The 17,952-nt window shown below is 40.9% G+C and overlaps 1 protein-coding gene across 1 annotated transcript in view; it reads left to right on the top strand.

Moving 5' to 3' along the window:
- NUCKS1 (nuclear casein kinase and cyclin dependent kinase substrate 1) overlaps window positions 1-17,952 on the top strand; it is a 927,319-nt gene that overhangs the window by 204,769 nt on the left and 704,598 nt on the right. Inside the window, exon 4 of the mRNA XM_044076829.1 lies at window positions 6,012-6,067. Coding sequence (XP_043932764.1) covers window positions 6,012-6,067 — 56 coding nt within the window. The remainder of the gene's footprint in view (window positions 1-6,011; window positions 6,068-17,952) is intronic.

The following is a 17,952-nucleotide window of genomic DNA, read 5'->3' as shown; positions in this document are numbered from 1 at the left end:
AAGACAATTACAATAGAATGTTTCTCTGAGGCAATTTGCTTAATAGATTTTAGAAGATAGTAGAAAGACTAGTCAAGGAAGATTAGAGAGAGCTAGTGAGAAGAGTGAGTTAAAGGCAGAAAGTAGATTAATGTATGAAAAGTAGGGGATGTTAAGGAGGGAGAGTGCAGTGGCAGGACCATTGACTTTTAAAGTGATCTTTGGTGGCTGTCTTAAATTGTTTAGGATGTGCACGGGTCCTGATTTCTAGGTTTCTAGGTTTTATAATAGGTTTTTATAATAGATAATAAGAAGGATTTTATAATAGGTTTTATAAAGTCTGTGAGTAAGGAGAGGAGGAGGAGCTGTCTAGAAAGGTGAAAATAGTGTAGGGCTAGGCTGATGTAGAACAAGGGCAGAGACGTATATGTGCTTGAATTTAATTTTGAAAAGTTTGTTATTCTCATTTCGTCTAAGTAGTAATAGTGGCAAGGTGTTCATAGTCTGGATATACAGGAAGAGTACAAAGTCAGCAGCTGAATTATTACATCTGATTATAAGGAGTAGTAGGTTGTTAGTAGGCTGAAGCTATCTGACATGTAACACTGAAGAATGTTGCGTAGGATTAGGCATTGGTCAGGTACATAGATAAGTTTGTGCATGGCTAGTAGCTGTGAGAAGGACAGGTAGTAGGGCTGTTCTAACCAGGAACATCTGAGCAAGGCAGTGGTGTGCTTTAGAAGGTAAGTCTGTGACAAATACCAAAGGAAGGTAAAGATTCAGGGGTCCCAAGGTCATTTAGACCAATATCAGTATTAAATCTTCGCTACAAAGTCTTTACAGCATCATAGCACAGAGCTTGACAAAACTGCTCCAAGGTTGATAGACTTAGATCAGTGTAGGTTTGTTGAAGAAAGGCAAACATTTGAGAATATAAATAAAATGATCATACAAGAGGAAGATGAAAGGAAGAGAAGGCATCTACTTTGTTAAATTTTGGATGCCAGAAAGGATTGTCTCTGGGATGGATTGAGAAGGTTTTGTTTCCCACAAAGATGAGTCCAGTTGATAGTAGATACTTACTACGAGTCACCACTAGTGTAAAGACAGAAAGGTCCCTCTTTCAGTAGTTCTTTTTTCATAGAGAGGATTAGATAGTTGTCCCCATTTATTATTTGATATTTCTCTAGAAACTATGGCTAAAGAATTTAGGGAATCCACAATTAGAGTATTGATGGAAGGAGGGCAACAGGAGGAAATTGTATTATTTGCAAATGATCTAATATTCAAAACAGATACAGAGCAAGATTTAGGAAGCGGTTTGGGATCTTGAGGGAATTTCACGTCTTGGCAGGATACAATGTAAATAAAAGTAAGATTAAGACAATAATAAATTGTGCCCCTACATTTGAACTGGTAAGCAATAACCCTTCACTTGCAGTCATTATAAAAGGAAGTACCCTTGGGTATGGGTAATAAAAGAAGTACAGACTGCAGCAAAGGAGACGTGGGAATTAATAAAGCCCAAAATATGGGGGGAGGGTAATGGAAATTGACGAGTCTTGATTTGCACAGTACAATCTCCGCTATAAAAATGTTTGTCATCCCATTGATCTTAGATGTGGAGCAAGCTTATATTTTTTCAATTAGAAGAAGTAAAGGATTTTTTGTGGGGGGGGGGCTAAGATTACCTGGGAGAAGTTGCTCATGCCTGCATAACAAGGAGATCTGGAAATGCCAAGTTTACATGGGCATTATAAGGTGACACAACTAAGATTAGTCCATGTAGCACAGTCATAGCACTGTAAAGCAAAATGGAAATGTATGATGTTGCTACAAGGCGGAAGTACTCATGTAGCCCAAAGAGTGTGGATATGGTAGCAAATCCAGAAAGAGACCTAGTAAAGTAATATTGTAACATTTGCATATACGATTATAAGCCATTTACTATGACTGCAAATAAGGCCATGGAGGACAGAGACATTCCCTGTAGGGCTCTGAATCCAGTAGACAAGGCATGCTGTAGCTAGGAAATGGTTTAGAGGAGCTAAAGAGTAGATTTTGGGAACAGATAAAAGACTGGGGAGGATAATTATTACTTGGCAGGAAGTGGATAACACTAGGGTAACTTTATTTGATTTCAAGGATTAGTATCTAAACTGAAAGAAATAGAGAGACAGTGGGGATATACTTAAAACTAGAATTAGATTACTTACTGAGTTTAGAAGATATGCAGCACACCTTAAAACATTAAGTAGATTTTATAAGACACTTCATAATATTTAGCAAAATCAAGAGAAATAAATGAAACAAAATAGAAAGAGAGAGAGAAAGTGGGAGATATTAGGCAAAAAACACTCGTGAACAATGGCAAGATAAACGTCAGGCTCTTAGATGCATTATTAAGTCCTGATGTGTTGCTGTGATGGGCATTTCTGTGCGACATATAAAATCTGGTTGGAACCATTTCTTTTCTGTCTAGTGCATACTGTTAATAAGACATAGTAATAGGTTTCTTCGGCAGCATAATCCACGTGGCTATACCTTTTAGCGCAGTAAGTAGGCGGTGTGTCTGTTTAGAATTTATAGTTTGATTACTTTTACATATAACAGTTTCCAAAAGCATGAAACTAGAGTCGGCAGTCTCACCAATATAAATCAGTTTGCAAGCAAAAAACTTCTAGCAGCTTATAAATGAAGAAAAACCCACAGAAGCTGTACTGCCCAGGCACACACTATGATGAGAGGAGAAGAGGAGTCCACCATAGAAGCAGTAAGAACAGCACTAAAGAAAATGAAATCGGGGAAAGCAGCGGGCTCAGATGAGATCACAACAGATATATGATCAAGATTTTGGGTGAGATGGTGGAGAAATGGATCCTGAGGGTACTCCTAGCAGTGTGGAGAAAAAGGCATATCCCGTATGAATGGCGAATACTAGTGCTAGTGTTTAAGAACAAAGGGTATATTCGCAAATGTAGGAAGTACAGAGGTGTCAAACTCCAATCACATTGCATGAATGTTCTGGACAGGGTGATTGATAAATGAATGTGCAGAGCAGTAGAAAGTAAGATGGAAGATGAGCAGTTCGTATTTAGATCAGGATGCAGCACAACTGACCTGATGTTTGCAGTGAGGCGTATAGTTGAGAAGAAGGTAGAGATGAGGAAAGAGTTCAACTGGGCATTCCTAGACTTGGAGAAATCATAGAAGAAGGTTCCAAGGAATCGTATTTGGGAAGTCTTGCAGTGGTGAGAAGTCCCAGAAACATTGGTAGAATGTGTAAGCAGTGTTCAAAGACCAAATGACTCAAGTACAGATAGTGTTCAGTCTCGCAGAGGGGTTCCCAGTGAGGGTGGGTGTATATTGGGGGTTCGGGTCTGAACTCATTGCTAGTTATACTGGTGATAGACTGCATTAGCAAGCAGGTTGGTGGAGACAGATCAGCAAAGTTGCTATGTGCAATTGATGTGGCATTACAGGCAGATTGAGCAATAGCTTCAGCAAAGGATAGGGGAATGGAATGCAACCCTGAGTACAGATGAGACAGCTGTGTAATGGCAGCAAATGGAAGAAATCAGAAGCTGAGAATTGAGATAGAAGGGAAAATAGTGGAACAGATTTACAGCTTCAAGTATCTGGAAAGCATGGTTGAGAAAAAGGGAAGTTTGAATGAGGAGGTCAACGCTAGAATCAAAGGGGCTGTAGCCAACTGGCCCAGTGTATCTGGTCTAGTGTATGACAGAAAATTACAAATAAAGCTGAAAAGTAACGTGTACAGAACATGGTGTGACCAGTTCTACTGTTTTTTATGGAAACCTGGGCAGTAAAGGTAGAGCAGTTGAGGAAGCTAGAGGGGATGGAAATGAAGTACTGGAGATGGGTGATAGGATGCACACTGTGGGACAGATGACGAAACAAGAGCAGAAGTCAAAGTAGATCCAGTTGCAGAAAAGGTTAAAGAAAACAGATTATGTTGGTTCAGGCACATTCTCAGAAAAGCAGAAGACAATTTGGTGAAGATGATTTGGGACAGACAGGAAGAAGGCAATAGGAAACGAGGGCATCCAGCAAAGAAGTGGATGGATTGTGTGTGAGAAGATCTGCAACAGTCAGGGATGAGTGTTGAAGAAGGTAGGAGAGTGACACTGAATAGAGAGAGTGAGATGGCTACAGTTGACACGATACACTGACCCTATATAGAAGATTGGGAAAAGGGTGTTGTTGAGGATGATGGTAATGATTGCAAGCAAAAAAAAAAAAAAAGCAAGGCATTCCACTTATTCTGCTGAGTGATAACAGAGAAGAGAGAGCTTTTCAGTAGCGGCTCCCTGTAGCCCTGACCTTGCATCATCATTGTGCAAGGTGTGAAGATATCAACATGCAAGCTACATGGGGTGAGCTTGTAAAAGTCGCAGTTTTAAATGGTATTTTGAAGTGTAGAAAAAATGAAATATTTTACTGGCATCTTCAGCTTTGGTAATTATCAAATAAAATCTGTGAGGGTAACAACTTCACTGGAAGTACCGATGGGTGTGGCATGCCACTGCATGTGATCTTTGTTGAAAGAGAATTTTTTTTTAAGGTGAGAGTGGATCCAGGAACAGTCTAAACAGAGCAAGGCTTTAGTGAGATTAATAATGTCAATAACTAAAAAAAATAACGTGAACATAGAAATCAGGGAGCTCACCTAAGATAGATGAAATATGAGATAATGAAAAATCTAAAAGAAATTGAATTGAACACAGTAAAACAAAAAAAAAAAACATTTTGTAATTGGTTGCTTTGGTCCACAACTGATAAATATAGAAGGTTAGAGAAAAGTAAAGAAGAAATGAGTTAGTTTGAAATTTTGGTCCCTTTGAGAAAGGCTGACAAGAACAGAGGTAGAATAATAAAAAAAACTGATATAGATTGGGCAGGTTAAACTCTTGCTGACTGTTGCAGAATATAAAAGATGACGTTTACGTTTCTATCAATGATGTTGCAACTTGTTGAGTCATGAAGCTAAATAAAATTGATAAGTGGCCAGATGCTAGGGAAGAAAAACAAAATAAGTGCACCATGTGCAAAGACTGTAGAAGGTTTGGAATATCTGTTTTTATTTTTTTAATAATGGAGGTTGCATATTAGAGGGGGAAAAAAGAGAGCATGTTTACCACTTGGGTCTTGCCATTGAGCTAGTCATTTATTAGGGTTTAAGGCAGACGTTTTCAACCTTTTTTTAGTTGTAGAGACCCTCAGAAGTTATGGGTACTGCTTTGAAAAAAACTAACTGGCTCCATTTGCTTTGACCATGTAATTTATAATAATTATAGATTTATAAATGGAGTAAACAGACTGGAAATAACACAAGGGCATTTGTTAAAAAAAAATAAATAAATTTACTGTTTCTTGTTTATATTGATTTAAAAAACGTAGAGTTTAAGCTGCCTTGTATTTGCTAACAGAATGGATCTGTGCTAGGAAGTTACTGTCTGTTCTACCATTCATGTGCAACTTTGATGGTTTCCACACAGCTGCTGAATCTGGGCATGAACTGTGGAGTGATGCTGTTGTTTTTCTCATACTGACCAAATTCATTCTCACTTGTAACATTAAAAGAAATTTGCAGAGAATCCCTGCCAGGTGCTACAAGAACCCCTGGTTTGTAATGTCTGAACTGAAGAATTTGTTTAGCTGTGTAGATGTTCAAAATGGGTGCAGCCATGTACTCCTTAATGCATTGCTAGCATGTGTTGTTTGGGTGGAACTGGGTGAAAATTGGAGGAGGCAGATGTGCATGGCAGGTACAGTCAGTTTTGTATTATTTACTTGAAATAGCAAAATAAATTAATAAATCTTATATTGAAATAAAACGAGGAAGATTTTATCCCCCCCACCCCAAGTTTTGTTGTCCTAGTGTGTTTACTGTTTGAATGTCAGTTACTTTTTGATGCCATTGTAACCCATCAAAACTAAGTTTTTTGTAGAATTTGCTTAATATATTTGTGAATTATACTAAAATATACATATGTTGTATTTTAATACAGTGAGGATTCAGAGGAAAAGGAAGTAACAACCAAGAAAGAACACCATTCGTCAGCAGGTAGGTAAAAGTAATAATAGCTTTAGATTCCAAAGAATCCCTCACTGCAGAGAACTAGTGCTTTCCTAAAAAAAATAACTCTCCTGTTTTTTTTTTTTTTTTTTTTTTTTTTTTTTTACTTAAGTTGTACAGTTTGAAGGCACTGTGTCTTTAATATGTATAATGTATTTAGCAACTAACTAGAATAGAGCTAATTGATATGATAGAATGAAAAGTTAATGCAGTCCAGAAGTCGGCTGTCAGTGGCGTAATTAGCACATGGTTGACTGCAGTAATTACTTCTGAACTACTATATTAATGCAGTTGAGAGAACAGAGATCTTGGTATATTAAATTGAATTGCTCTTTGATATAGTTTGCTTAAGTTTATTCTGAAAAATCTGTGATTATTTAATATTGGTAGTATTTTGTTGCTATCTTTAGTTATTTGTTCCAGAAACAAGCATATCTGATGTTCATCGTGTTTCACTGTTGCAGTCATGACTGTAGGGTTCTCCCCTGCCAGCAGGCAGTCCTCGGTCGGCCAGAATCCCAAAGTCTGGGTCCGGCGTCGGCTGCTCAGCCATGCTCCATGACGTCAGAGCGCCAGGAGTACAAAGCTGGCAGCTGACGCCATGTTCTCCAGTCTTTCTTGCTGTGCGGTGATAGCAGTTCGCAAGTGCCAGTCGGCTGACTCCTGACAATTTTTTATAAACGTACTTCAGTCCAAAGATTTTCTTCTCCTACTCAAAGCTAAGTACCCCGTTGGGGAAACTTATTTCTTGCTCCAGTCCGATGTCAGAAAAAGTTAATAATTGCATTTCATGTGGGAAGCAAATACCTCATAAGGATTTTCATTCTTACTGTATTCCTTGCTTAGGCCCTGACCACGACATAGCTAGTTGTCGATTTTGTGCTAGATTCAATCAACGTACAATTAAACGAAGGTACGATTTTGCATTTCATTACTTCGGTAGGCGTTTTAATTACAAAATGTCGTCGGATACGGTTCCGGCTATCGGAGTTCACAAACGACGCAAGGATAAAGACAGGCCTCCGAGGTCCAAATCAGACGATATCGTACAAGCAGAGACAGCTTCAGGTTCGGCCGTTGTCAGTGAGGCGCTTTTGCAGCCCCTATCGTCGGCCATTTCGGAACCGATGGCCGAAACGGACTCCCACGAGGAGCCAACTAGGCCTTAGAATATTTCTGTTGCAGGACCTTCAGACAATGCTCCTTCGGATGGGTCCGGAGCCGCTGTGCAGGTACCGGCATCCGAAGGGGTTTTCAGGCTTACTCAGCTTCTAATAAAGGCAAAGACAAAGGCAAAGACTCCTTCCAAATCAAAGACTGCAGCCCAGGCCTCTTCTGATCCGGCACCCAAGTCTCAGAAACAGTTACTCAAGATGGCTGAAGACTTACTTACTATGATTAGGGGTTCACATCCCCCTCCAGATAAAAGGCCAAGGCAGGAAGTGTATTATGACTCCTCTGATCAGGCTTCTGTTTCTTCAGTTTCTTCTTCTGACCAGGAATATTCTTTCCCTCCTTATGAGGATTCTGATGCTGAGGAATCCATTCCTTCAGCTTCTCCCCCTGAGGATTTCTCTTTTGGGGAAACTTTGCATGAAATGAGGGAACATTTTCACTGGGAAGGACAGGAGTGCTCTGAATCTAAGAAAGGACTTGGGGATTTTCTTCTTCTTCCCCAACATAGACCCCTGGCTATTCCTCCTATTTTGGATATTGTGGATGATGCTTTTTCGGAGGCTAACTTAACTCCTGACTCTTTTCCTCCAGCTCCTGTTAAGCCAGACAGATATTATAGGGTTCCTGATTCCCACCAGTTTTTATACAAGAAATCCTACTGCTGATCCTGAAACCATTTGATGGTATTTCTTCCTCTTTCTGTCACACATCTCTATTTGTGTGTCCGTTGTCTCTCTGCTGTTGACATAATTTGTGTTGCTTTTGCTGTATTTTGTGTAGTCTGTTTTAGGAAGCATTTTAATGTACAAGGTTTATGTGTGGAAGCTGATATTAAATGGGACAGTTTAACTGAACTTGAGTGACAAGCAAATTTTAAATATTTCATAGTGTTTCAGTATTTTTGGATAAACTCTTCTGATTGCCACTGAGCTCATTATTAAATAATTTATGGCTTTGGTTTGGTCTTTCTCTAGGAAGCAGGACTTGATCAAGGTGTGTGTGCATAGTTAAAGATGTCCTGTCAGTTGAAGTAGCATTTACAGACCTGTCTTGTGTAAAGAGACCTCCCTCCCTGTTCGTTTGCACCAGGGGGATTACTAAGTGGTACATGCTTCAGATTTTACAGTCTTGAAAGGAGGACTGAAGGCTTACTGCTTAATTTGCAGTTCCCCTGGCCAACTTTTTGTCTAACCAAGCACCAGTCCAAATTTATCTTTCCAACATGGCCTGGATTCTTTGTTTTGGTTAAAGCTTAAAGTCATACAGGCAATTGTGGAGGCTGAGAGAATCAAACACTGAACCACCTGAAGCTTGTTGAAAGCTCATAGCTTTAATCCTCTTTCTGTCTGCTAATAAGTACCAAGCATCTTTTATCTTGTTTCTTGTACCTGCTCAGACATCTGTAATTTTGATGAAACATGCATCTTTGTTTCTGTTATTTAGAAGAGTGCCATGTGTTGTTGTTGCTTTAGGAGCATTTTGTTTGAGGCTGAGAGCCTTTAAATTGATGTGTTTCATGATGCTCTTTATTTAACTGTCGAGTTGTTTAGTTACATTTGGTCTGATGAAGCACAGTGAATGTGTGAAAGCGCTTATCTCTTCAATAAAACTTCTACAAATTTTATTGGCTTTAGCCGTGTTTGGGTGCTGTTGTTTTCTTTGCTACAGTGTATTAATAGTGCTGTGATTTGATCATAAACATGTAATTAAAGTAATCAAATCCATACATGGAATGGGTAGTTCTTGGCATAGTTATCGCTTAATTTCATGATAAATGTTCATCTGTGGTTTTTTTTTTTTTTTTTTTGGATTCAGTGTGTATGAATGCAGCTTGGGCTTAACTACACACTATATTCAAGCAAAGGAAGCCTGCTCTTAGTACTGGGCTGCTGACTTGCAGCCCTTCAGGTTTTTGATTTTTGTTTTATCGAAAATAGTTGATTTTCTCCATTTCCATTACTCAGAACTCCACAACAGTGTACAGCACATGCTTGAAGTTCCAATCTCAGTCCAAACAGAAACAAAAAAAAATTGTCTTTACGTGTCAAGGCTGCTTTATGAAACAGCCTAGAATCAGGTGTACTACTCCATAAGGGTAAAGGTAGTTACACTGTATTATACTACTACTAGTCATGGCGAGTTCTAAAATGTAAAGCTGAGAAATGCTTATTTCTTCGGTTTTACACCCCCCCCCCACACACACACACAAAAAAGTGCATATGTCTGTATTGTCCGGGCAACTTCCATAGCTGTGAAAAGTACCCATTTTTAACAATTTCCTAATGGTGTTCCTGATTTACATGCTATGTCTCTGAGTTGAAAACATGTCTCATCTTTAACCTCCATTATTACGGGCAAAGTAAACAGTAATTAGGGAAAATGCCCTAAATAGGGTTGCTGTTTAAATGCTGGCACTGTTAAAACTTCTCAGAATATTTTTTTAGGAGGATAGAACAAGAAGGTTGGTTAAAAAAATTAGGGGTGTCCAAAATCTGTACATTTGATAGGCAACCTTGGAAGTGCTTCTGAGATTGATGTTGTTCCTGGGAAGCGTCATCAACCAGCACACTTGTGACAGATTCTTTCAAAGAATTTCCATCTTCACAGTCTTTTCTTGCTTTGATTTTCCCATAAAATGCCAGTTTGTAAACTTTACTTTTAAATGCTGTGTTGCAAAGTGTATGGACTTTAAGCACCTTTCTAAGGCATAAAAAAACATTTATGCATTAGGAGAAAAGACTGGCCACCATTGAAGCCAAGGTAGGGTCACTTTTCACATAAGGGAGCAAGTATTCGAAGCATCATGAGAAGACGTGTTTAAAAAAAAAAACATAGCTGCAAAAGCATTTGCAGGTGAAGAGCATGAGGCCTATGTGACCCGGTAAATTCTAGAAGGGCATCGGGTGTGCAGGAGGTTTTTGGCAGTATGCTGGGGAGTGTGAGAGTGGGATGCTAGAGCTGAAGGCTTATAAATGGTATACCTCTGCGAAGCTGATACCTTAGGCCTTCACATGACTGACTGAGTTACAAAGGCCTTATACTCTTTTCCTTTAACAATCACCCCAAGCTTTTTAGGAGTTAGCTGGTTTCTACGTAATTTCAGATGGACATTGTGTTTCTTATGCATACAGAAGTCACTCTGTTACGAGTGATACACCAGATGCTTTTGTTCAGGTATCCACAGGCTCTGTAGAAGAAGCTACCCTTCTGTGCAAAGGAAAACTAAGCAAGTCAAGCTTTACAAACTGCACTCTGTAGGCATGATGCTTCCTTGCGGTTATCTGCATCTTTAACTGTAAACTGTTTGATAAAGAAATATGTCACAGTGTAGTAGAAAAACGTGTTTCCATTCTACATCCTGTTGAACCCTTTACTTCCTAAGATGGTTTCCACATGGAAGAGGAGAGAAACCATCCTGTACTCTCATTCTTGGATATACAACAAGAAATGACTTAATGTGCCCAAATCCACCTCCTCCCTGGTTTTGATATGAAACAGCTCCAGTGAAATAGAGGATAAACCCTGACAATGGCCCAGATGACATGGGTTTGACTGAATCAAGCATCAAGAATCAATAGGACTTCTGCTTAAGGAATTATCCATATGCTTAAAGTAGAAGTCCCAACTCTAGAGACGTTTTAGGGCTCTACCCCCTTGGGCTGCTCTTTACCTGCTGTGCACAAATTCTAGCTGTTCCCCCCCTATCCTGGCCTTATTCCCCAATAAAATACATCTCACAGTCTTTCTCACTCCTTTGCACTTAACTAATTTACTCTGTCTGTAAAACTACTGTAGTGGTCTCCCTTTGAATTATTATAGTCTACATGCTAGCTATTAACCTGCTCTCTTTCAAGTGCTGCAGATAATTATTGTAACCTAATTACTCTAATTGAATCTTTTCCTTACAGCTCGTCCACTGTAGTGTTTGCTAGTCCTCTTCTGTAGCGGCTACCTGCCCAGCGGACTACCTTCCATTGAAGCTCCTCAAGTTTGAGTGGAATACCAGTTCCTTCACAGAACTCTATACAGCACCTTCACTAAGGATTGCTGCATGTATGTATTTTCTATTGCTGCTTACTAATCTTTATTGTACCACTTTTTGGTGACATATTGTCCTAGGATAGGGCTCTACCTCGTGTCTGTCAGCAGCTTACCACAGTCCTAACTTTCTTATTTTACTCCCGCTTACCTTTTCACCCATGCCCGTTTTTCTATTACCTTTGTAAAATTGGGAAGTAATTTCTAACCAAGGCCACTAGATGGCAGTATAGGTCTTTTTTCCTTCCATATTTGGAATTCCTGTGCATAGAGAAACAATCCAATCCAATTTCTTGTAAATACCCCACGCAGTGCTACCTTTCCCTCACTGAGGCTTTCTCCTTACCTCTGCTTTTCCACACCTATTAAAACAAAATCTATAAAGGAACATGTATCATAGATTCATAGCTTCATACTAGGCTATCTGCCCTAGGGCATTTATAAGCCTAGCCAGAATGTGTTTGGCTTTCGCCACCCATTTTAAATTTATTTTGCTATGCCCTTTTTCGAGGTTAGTATACTGTGCCTCTGTCTAACAGTGACACAGAAGTGATACCCGGGGTAAACCTACGATCTCCCATCCACTCATCAAGATTCCTCTTGAAGAGAGTCAATGAGGGAATCTGCCTAACCTGGACTGGGATTTTATTCCAGAGTGAAGGGAGCCTCTGGGTTATGAATCTGTCCCTCCAGCATGTCCTATTTATTTCAGTGCTGAGGTTCAAGTCTCGAGCCCGTAGCTCGATGGGATTTGGATTTTCTGAGGTGCAGCATGTCCATTAATTCCGGGTTGGACATGGCTTTATCGTCAGGCACAGATCGCCTCTGAACAGGTGGTATGCCACTGAGTAGAGCTGGAGTTTCTTTAACCGGGCAGCATATGGCATCTGTTTGAGCCCTTTGATCCTCTTGGTGAGGTACTTTTGGGGTCTTTCCAGTTGCTGCAGGTGTCTGGTAAGGTACATCCCTAAAGGGGCATTGTACTCAATTATGGGCCTGATGAGGGATGAGTAAAGAGGCACGATGACCTCCCCTGATCTAGATGTGAATCCCTTCATGATTAGGTGGGCTATATAAAATCTTTTCTAACCACTTTGGCCACGTGGTTGTCAAATGAGAGATTGCTATCAACTTGGGTCCCCAGGTCCCTGATTACTTCTTCTGTACTTAATGGATTACCACCTATGTGGTAATTTGTGGGCACTTTGTTTTTGCCAAAGGGGATGACTATACACTTTTTGGCATTTAGCTTGAGGCCATGGCTCTGGCACCAGTTGTCTGTTTCTATGAGGCCCTTTTGGAGGATGCTTGTGTCGGCTGGAGAGTCGATTATGGCGCCCAGTTAGCAGTCATCTGCGAACTTGGTCAGCCACAGTCCTTCCGTGTTGGCCTGTACCTCCGAGAAATATATACCGAACAAGAGAGGTCCCAGGACTGAGCCTTGTGGGACACCACTTGTAACTGGTTTGGAATCCGACATGGCTCCAGCAATTCTAACCATGTGGGTTCTGTCCTTGAGCCAGTTTGCAATCCATCTAGTGACATAGGGGTTTATATTTAAGCTGGTGAGCTTATCTATAATGCCCGAGTGGGGTATTGTATCGAAGGCTTTTGCGAGGTCCAGGTAGGCTGTGTGGACCACCTTCCCCTCGTCAATGGCCTTGGTGACTGTTTCAAAGAAATCAACCAGGTTTAAGAGGCAGGATCTGCCCTTAAAGCCGAACTGGGTAGGATCCAGTGTCTGTAGATCCCCAATATCTTTATTTATGAGGTCCATGATGATCCTTTCCATAGCTTTGCAGACCAAGCTAGTCAGGCTTATGGGGCGATAGTTTCCAGGATCCGTTGAGGCACCACCTTTATGGAGAGGGACCAATGTTGCTGTACCCACTCTTTGGGCACATATCCTGTAGTAAGGCTGAGATTGAACAGTAGTTTTATGTTTGGGTTTAGCCCGTCTTGGAGTTCATGTAGGACGCAGCCCGGGACACCGTCTGGTCCCATTGATGCTGTATTTTTTGCTTTGGAGAGGGTGGCTCTTACCTGAGCATCTGAGATGTCAGGGGGGCAGCACTCTGCTGGGATAGATATTTGCCCTTTTGGTGGGGAGGGGGGGGGGAGTTTGCACTGAACCTGTCGGCTAGGATGTTGGCAATGTCTGTGGGTTCTGTGTATTTTTTGTCATTTTGGACTAATTCTGAGCATATCTGGGGATTACCACCCAGGTTACTAACATAACTAAAGAAAGCCTTGTGATTATCCTTGGTGTCCTGTGCAATTTTTCTCTCGAAGCTGGCCTTAGACAATTTTATGAGTGCCCGTAGTTTTTTGCTAATACTGATCAGTGATGCCTTCCCTTTTTGGGATTTTGCTCTATCATGTAGTAGCTTCCTCCTTCTATTGTATAGTTTGTTTATGGCTGGGGTCCACCAGACAGGACGTCTGCCTTTGGAAGATTGGGTCTTGGTTTTATTTGGGATTGCATGATCCATGCATTCCTGAAGGTGTTCATAGAATGCGTTTATAAAGGATTCTGCGGTCTGGGCCGTATTTTCCACAGGCCTGGGGGCTTTGAAGGATTCCACCTCTGTTTTGAGGAGTGTGAAATTTGCTTTAGAGAAGTTTTTCACTGTGGTTTTCTGGGCAGGGGGTGGGGTTGGGATGTGAATATCCAGTGAGATTAGTTTATGGTCTGATCTTACCAGTGAGGGATACACTTCTGGTCTGGAGCATAGAGTCCCCATGTTGGTGATGATCAGGTCCAGTATGTTTTCCCCTCTTGTGGGGAGTGGTAACAAGTTGTTCCATAGTATTTGAGTTTATAAATTCTAGGAACCTTTGGGCTAGGGTGTTGGAGCTAGAGTAATGCTCCCAGTCTGGGTAGTTGAAGTCGCCCAATATAATGGTGTTTGGAGAGACCTTCATATTTTCCAGTGTTCTCAGGAAGGCCGCGTGGGGTTCCTGGGTTTGGGAGGGTGGTCTGTAGCAGGCTATAAACTGGAAGGCAGTTTTACCCACTGTTAGTTGCACATGGATAGTCTCTGATGCTTCATGCTTTGCCACCAACCTGGAGGTGTGGGTATCTTTGATGAATATCGATAGTCCCCCTCCTTTTGTGGTTCGGTCCAAGTTTTGGGGCCGAAAAGCATGGTATGAGGTATAACCTGGTAGTGCTGGGGTGCTCTCGGGAGCCCTGAACCAGGTTTCTGTTACTGCACAGATATCGATGTTCTCCATGCTAAGGAGAGTTTGAGTGCGTGCATCTTGAGGTTTAGACTTCTGGCGTTGAGTAGCATTACTCTTAGTTTCTTATCCCTTGTGATACCTATGGAGGTGGGTTTGTCTTTTGAGCCTTGCCTAAAAAGGCACTATGGGGTAGCAAGAGCCTTTGCCAATATCCGAAAGCCCAGGGGTGACAGGTGCAAGCCGTCCCTAGCGAAGCATCGTGGCTTGTCGAGCATATCATCCCAAGCTGACAGGCATTGGATCCCCTTTGAATGACACCAGTACTTAAGCCAATTGTTGAAATTGATCATCTTGTCTTCATATTGTGGCATCATTCTTGGTGAGGGTAAGATGCTACTCAAGGTCAGGGTCATACCGGCCTGGGCTACATGCTCAGAGAGCTCCTCTGTCTCTTTTCAGGTAGTCCAGGGAGGTACATCTCAGGTCATTCACACCAGCATGGACAATGACTCAGTCATATTTGTACTTGCCTTGGAGTGACCTGAGTGCTTGTGTTATGTGGCGGATCCTAGCACCCGACAGGCTGCTCACCGTGACCCTCTTCTTATTCAGCCTGGTGAGCAGGACATCAGTGTGCCTGACGATAGAGTCACCTATTACAAGTGTATCAGGTGTGTTGTTTAGTCTACAGGGCTGTGACTGTTCGGCACACTGGCTTTGTGATATATGTGTTGCACGTGTTTTGTTTTGGGGTGGCGGTTGCTTGGGTGTCTGCTTTGGAGGTCTCTGCTCTCTCCCTAACTCAGTTCTCATATCCTACAAATAGTTTAACTTAAGATACCTGTTTAGACCCTCCTGCCCTCCCAACATTGACCCCTGTATTTCTGGTAATTCTTACAATTCCCCAATAGTTTTAGCCCTGTCTGTACTCTTTAAATTCCCTCTAAGTCTCTCTCTTTTACCTCGTATATATCCTACTATTTCCTTCTCCCTCTAGGACAGCTTACCTGACCCTGATCCCAAACGAGCTGACTGCTTTTTTTCTTCTGGCTTTCCTTCTCCTTTGCTCTACCCACTCCGTTCGCCCTGCGGGCTCACTCTGCTCCTCTACCCTACCCCCCAATTCCCACCCAACCCCCTACTTCATCCACAAATAACCATATCCTTCTATTAAGACATCTAACAAATCCCACCCACTCATTAATATTTCAGTCTGTTCCTCTTTTAAACAACTCCCTCTTTTAAAGCAACTCCACCCTGTTAATGCCCTATCTTCATACCTATCTATTAACCTGCCTCTTAGAACACACCTTGCTTGCTATGTATAATCCAAACATTTCTAAATATAACATCCTACTCTCCTCCTTCCCACTCCTAAACACTCTTCTCATTTCTTACTCCCTCACCTTCTATGAAAACAAAAAGTTAATTGAATCTCAACTAACACTAAAGCAAACTAATCCTCACTTTGATTACACCCCACAATCACTTAGCAATATAACTTCATCATCTTCCTACCTCATACCTCATTTCCATAGATCAACACATATCAAGTTTTTCCAAAACAAGAAACCTTTTTCAATTTCTTCCATACTTTCCAAATACTTATAGTCACCAGCAGCTATTATTCCTTTATGGCGACATTCATCCTAATCCAGGCCCAAACAACTACCACCCTACTTTCCCCTCAATAAACCAAGCTAATTCTATAAATCCTACCACCAATCCAAATTCTCTCCAGATAGCCCACCTAAATATTCGCAGCCTGAATAATAAATAACCCAACTGCATGCCCTTCTTGACCTATATTCCTTCGATATCTTATGCCTAACTGAAACCTGGCTAAAAGCAGAAACCAAGGATCATGACATATTACCACCAGGATATAACATCATTAGACTTGACCGTCACATCAAAAAGGGTGGAAGTGTAGCTATACTTTACAAAACTGAATTACTCGTTACCCTACTAGATACCAAACCACCCTCACAAAGTAATAGTGAAATCTTCATCACCAAACTACAAATTAATACAAATAAATCAATTTATATAATTTGCTGTTACATCCCCCCAGGTAACAATATTAATACCCTTGAAAACATACTGAGCTGGCTTTCAACCTCCTTCCCTCAGGAAACTATACTACTAGAAGACTTTAATATTGATTGGAATTGTTGTATTTCCCAAAAAACTACTTCTCACAAAAACCTATATGTCTTTAATCAAACCATTACCGTCCCCACTCGAATAAACAAAACCAGCTCCAAACAGAGCACCCTGGACTGGATTTTAGTCGATAGCAACCCTATGACTTATCACAGCCACACTACCTGATATCAGTGACCATCTAACCACTTTTATCACCAGAAAAATAAGCCCCATCTCCAATAATACGCAGTTCAGAACTACCAGGAACAAAACCAATTTCAACCAAACTAACTTCCAATTAGAACTCAAAGCTTGTAATTGGTCTCCCCTAAAATACTTGCCTCTTGATGAGGCAGTTTTATACTTTTAACAACAAATTCCTTCAAATTCTCAACCACCATGCCCCCAGTAGATTAATTAAAACCAAAGCAAAGCCTGCTCCTTGGCTAACCAAAGAGACCAAACAAAAACATGTTACTTAGAAATAGAACTTGGGACAAATGGCATAGTACTAAAAACCCTTCTGACCACCAAACCTTTAAACAACTTAGAAATGAAACAGAAACTAATATTCCTTGATTAAAAAAAATTATTATTGGAAATTCCAACACACAACGCCAAAACCCTCAGAAATTCTGGGCAGGTATTAACAAACTTACTACATCCAGGTAATTCTAAAACACCTACTCCTTCTAACCTCACTCATAATACACCTAACCAAATTGCTGATACTTTCAACAAATTTTTCTTAGACACTGTTACTTCCCTAGCTTCAACCTTATCTCCTCAGTCCACACAAGAACCTTACTCCCTTAACAAAACCCCACCCTCTTTCAAACTGCGGCCAGTCTCGACAGATCTCATCTATACCCTACTTGCGAAACTTAAACCTTGTACCCCCTCAGCTGACCTCCTACCAGCTGAGTACCTACAAATTGCAGCCAAAGTACTTGCCTTTCCTGTCTCCATTTTAATTAATCGAACCATAACTGAAGGTTTTATCCCAACCCTCTGGAAAGTCTCTCATATCATTCCACTTCATAAGGGTGGTAACGCTAATGAGCTCTCCAACTTCTGTCCCATAGCCTTACTTTCTCCATTAGCTAAAATCATGGAAAGATGTGTACATCTGCAATTACTTGACCATCTTCTCCAAAACAATCTCCTAGCAGACTGCCAACACTGTTTTAAACCTTATCACAGCACTACTACTGCACTCTTGTCATTCACTGACCATATTAATAAAAGTCGGAATAACAGCTTGCTGTCCTCAGCTCTATTCTTAGACCTCTCTAAAGCCTTTGATATGGTCAACCATAATCTCT

This window comes from Protopterus annectens, chromosome 7.part0 (assembly GCF_019279795.1).
Source record: "Protopterus annectens isolate FY-2018-M chromosome 7.part0, PAN1.0, whole genome shotgun sequence".
Taxonomy (NCBI): Eukaryota; Metazoa; Chordata; order Ceratodontiformes; family Protopteridae; genus Protopterus; species Protopterus annectens.
The sequence above is the reverse complement of the archived record's forward strand: the minus strand, read 5'-3'. Positions and strand labels throughout refer to the sequence as shown.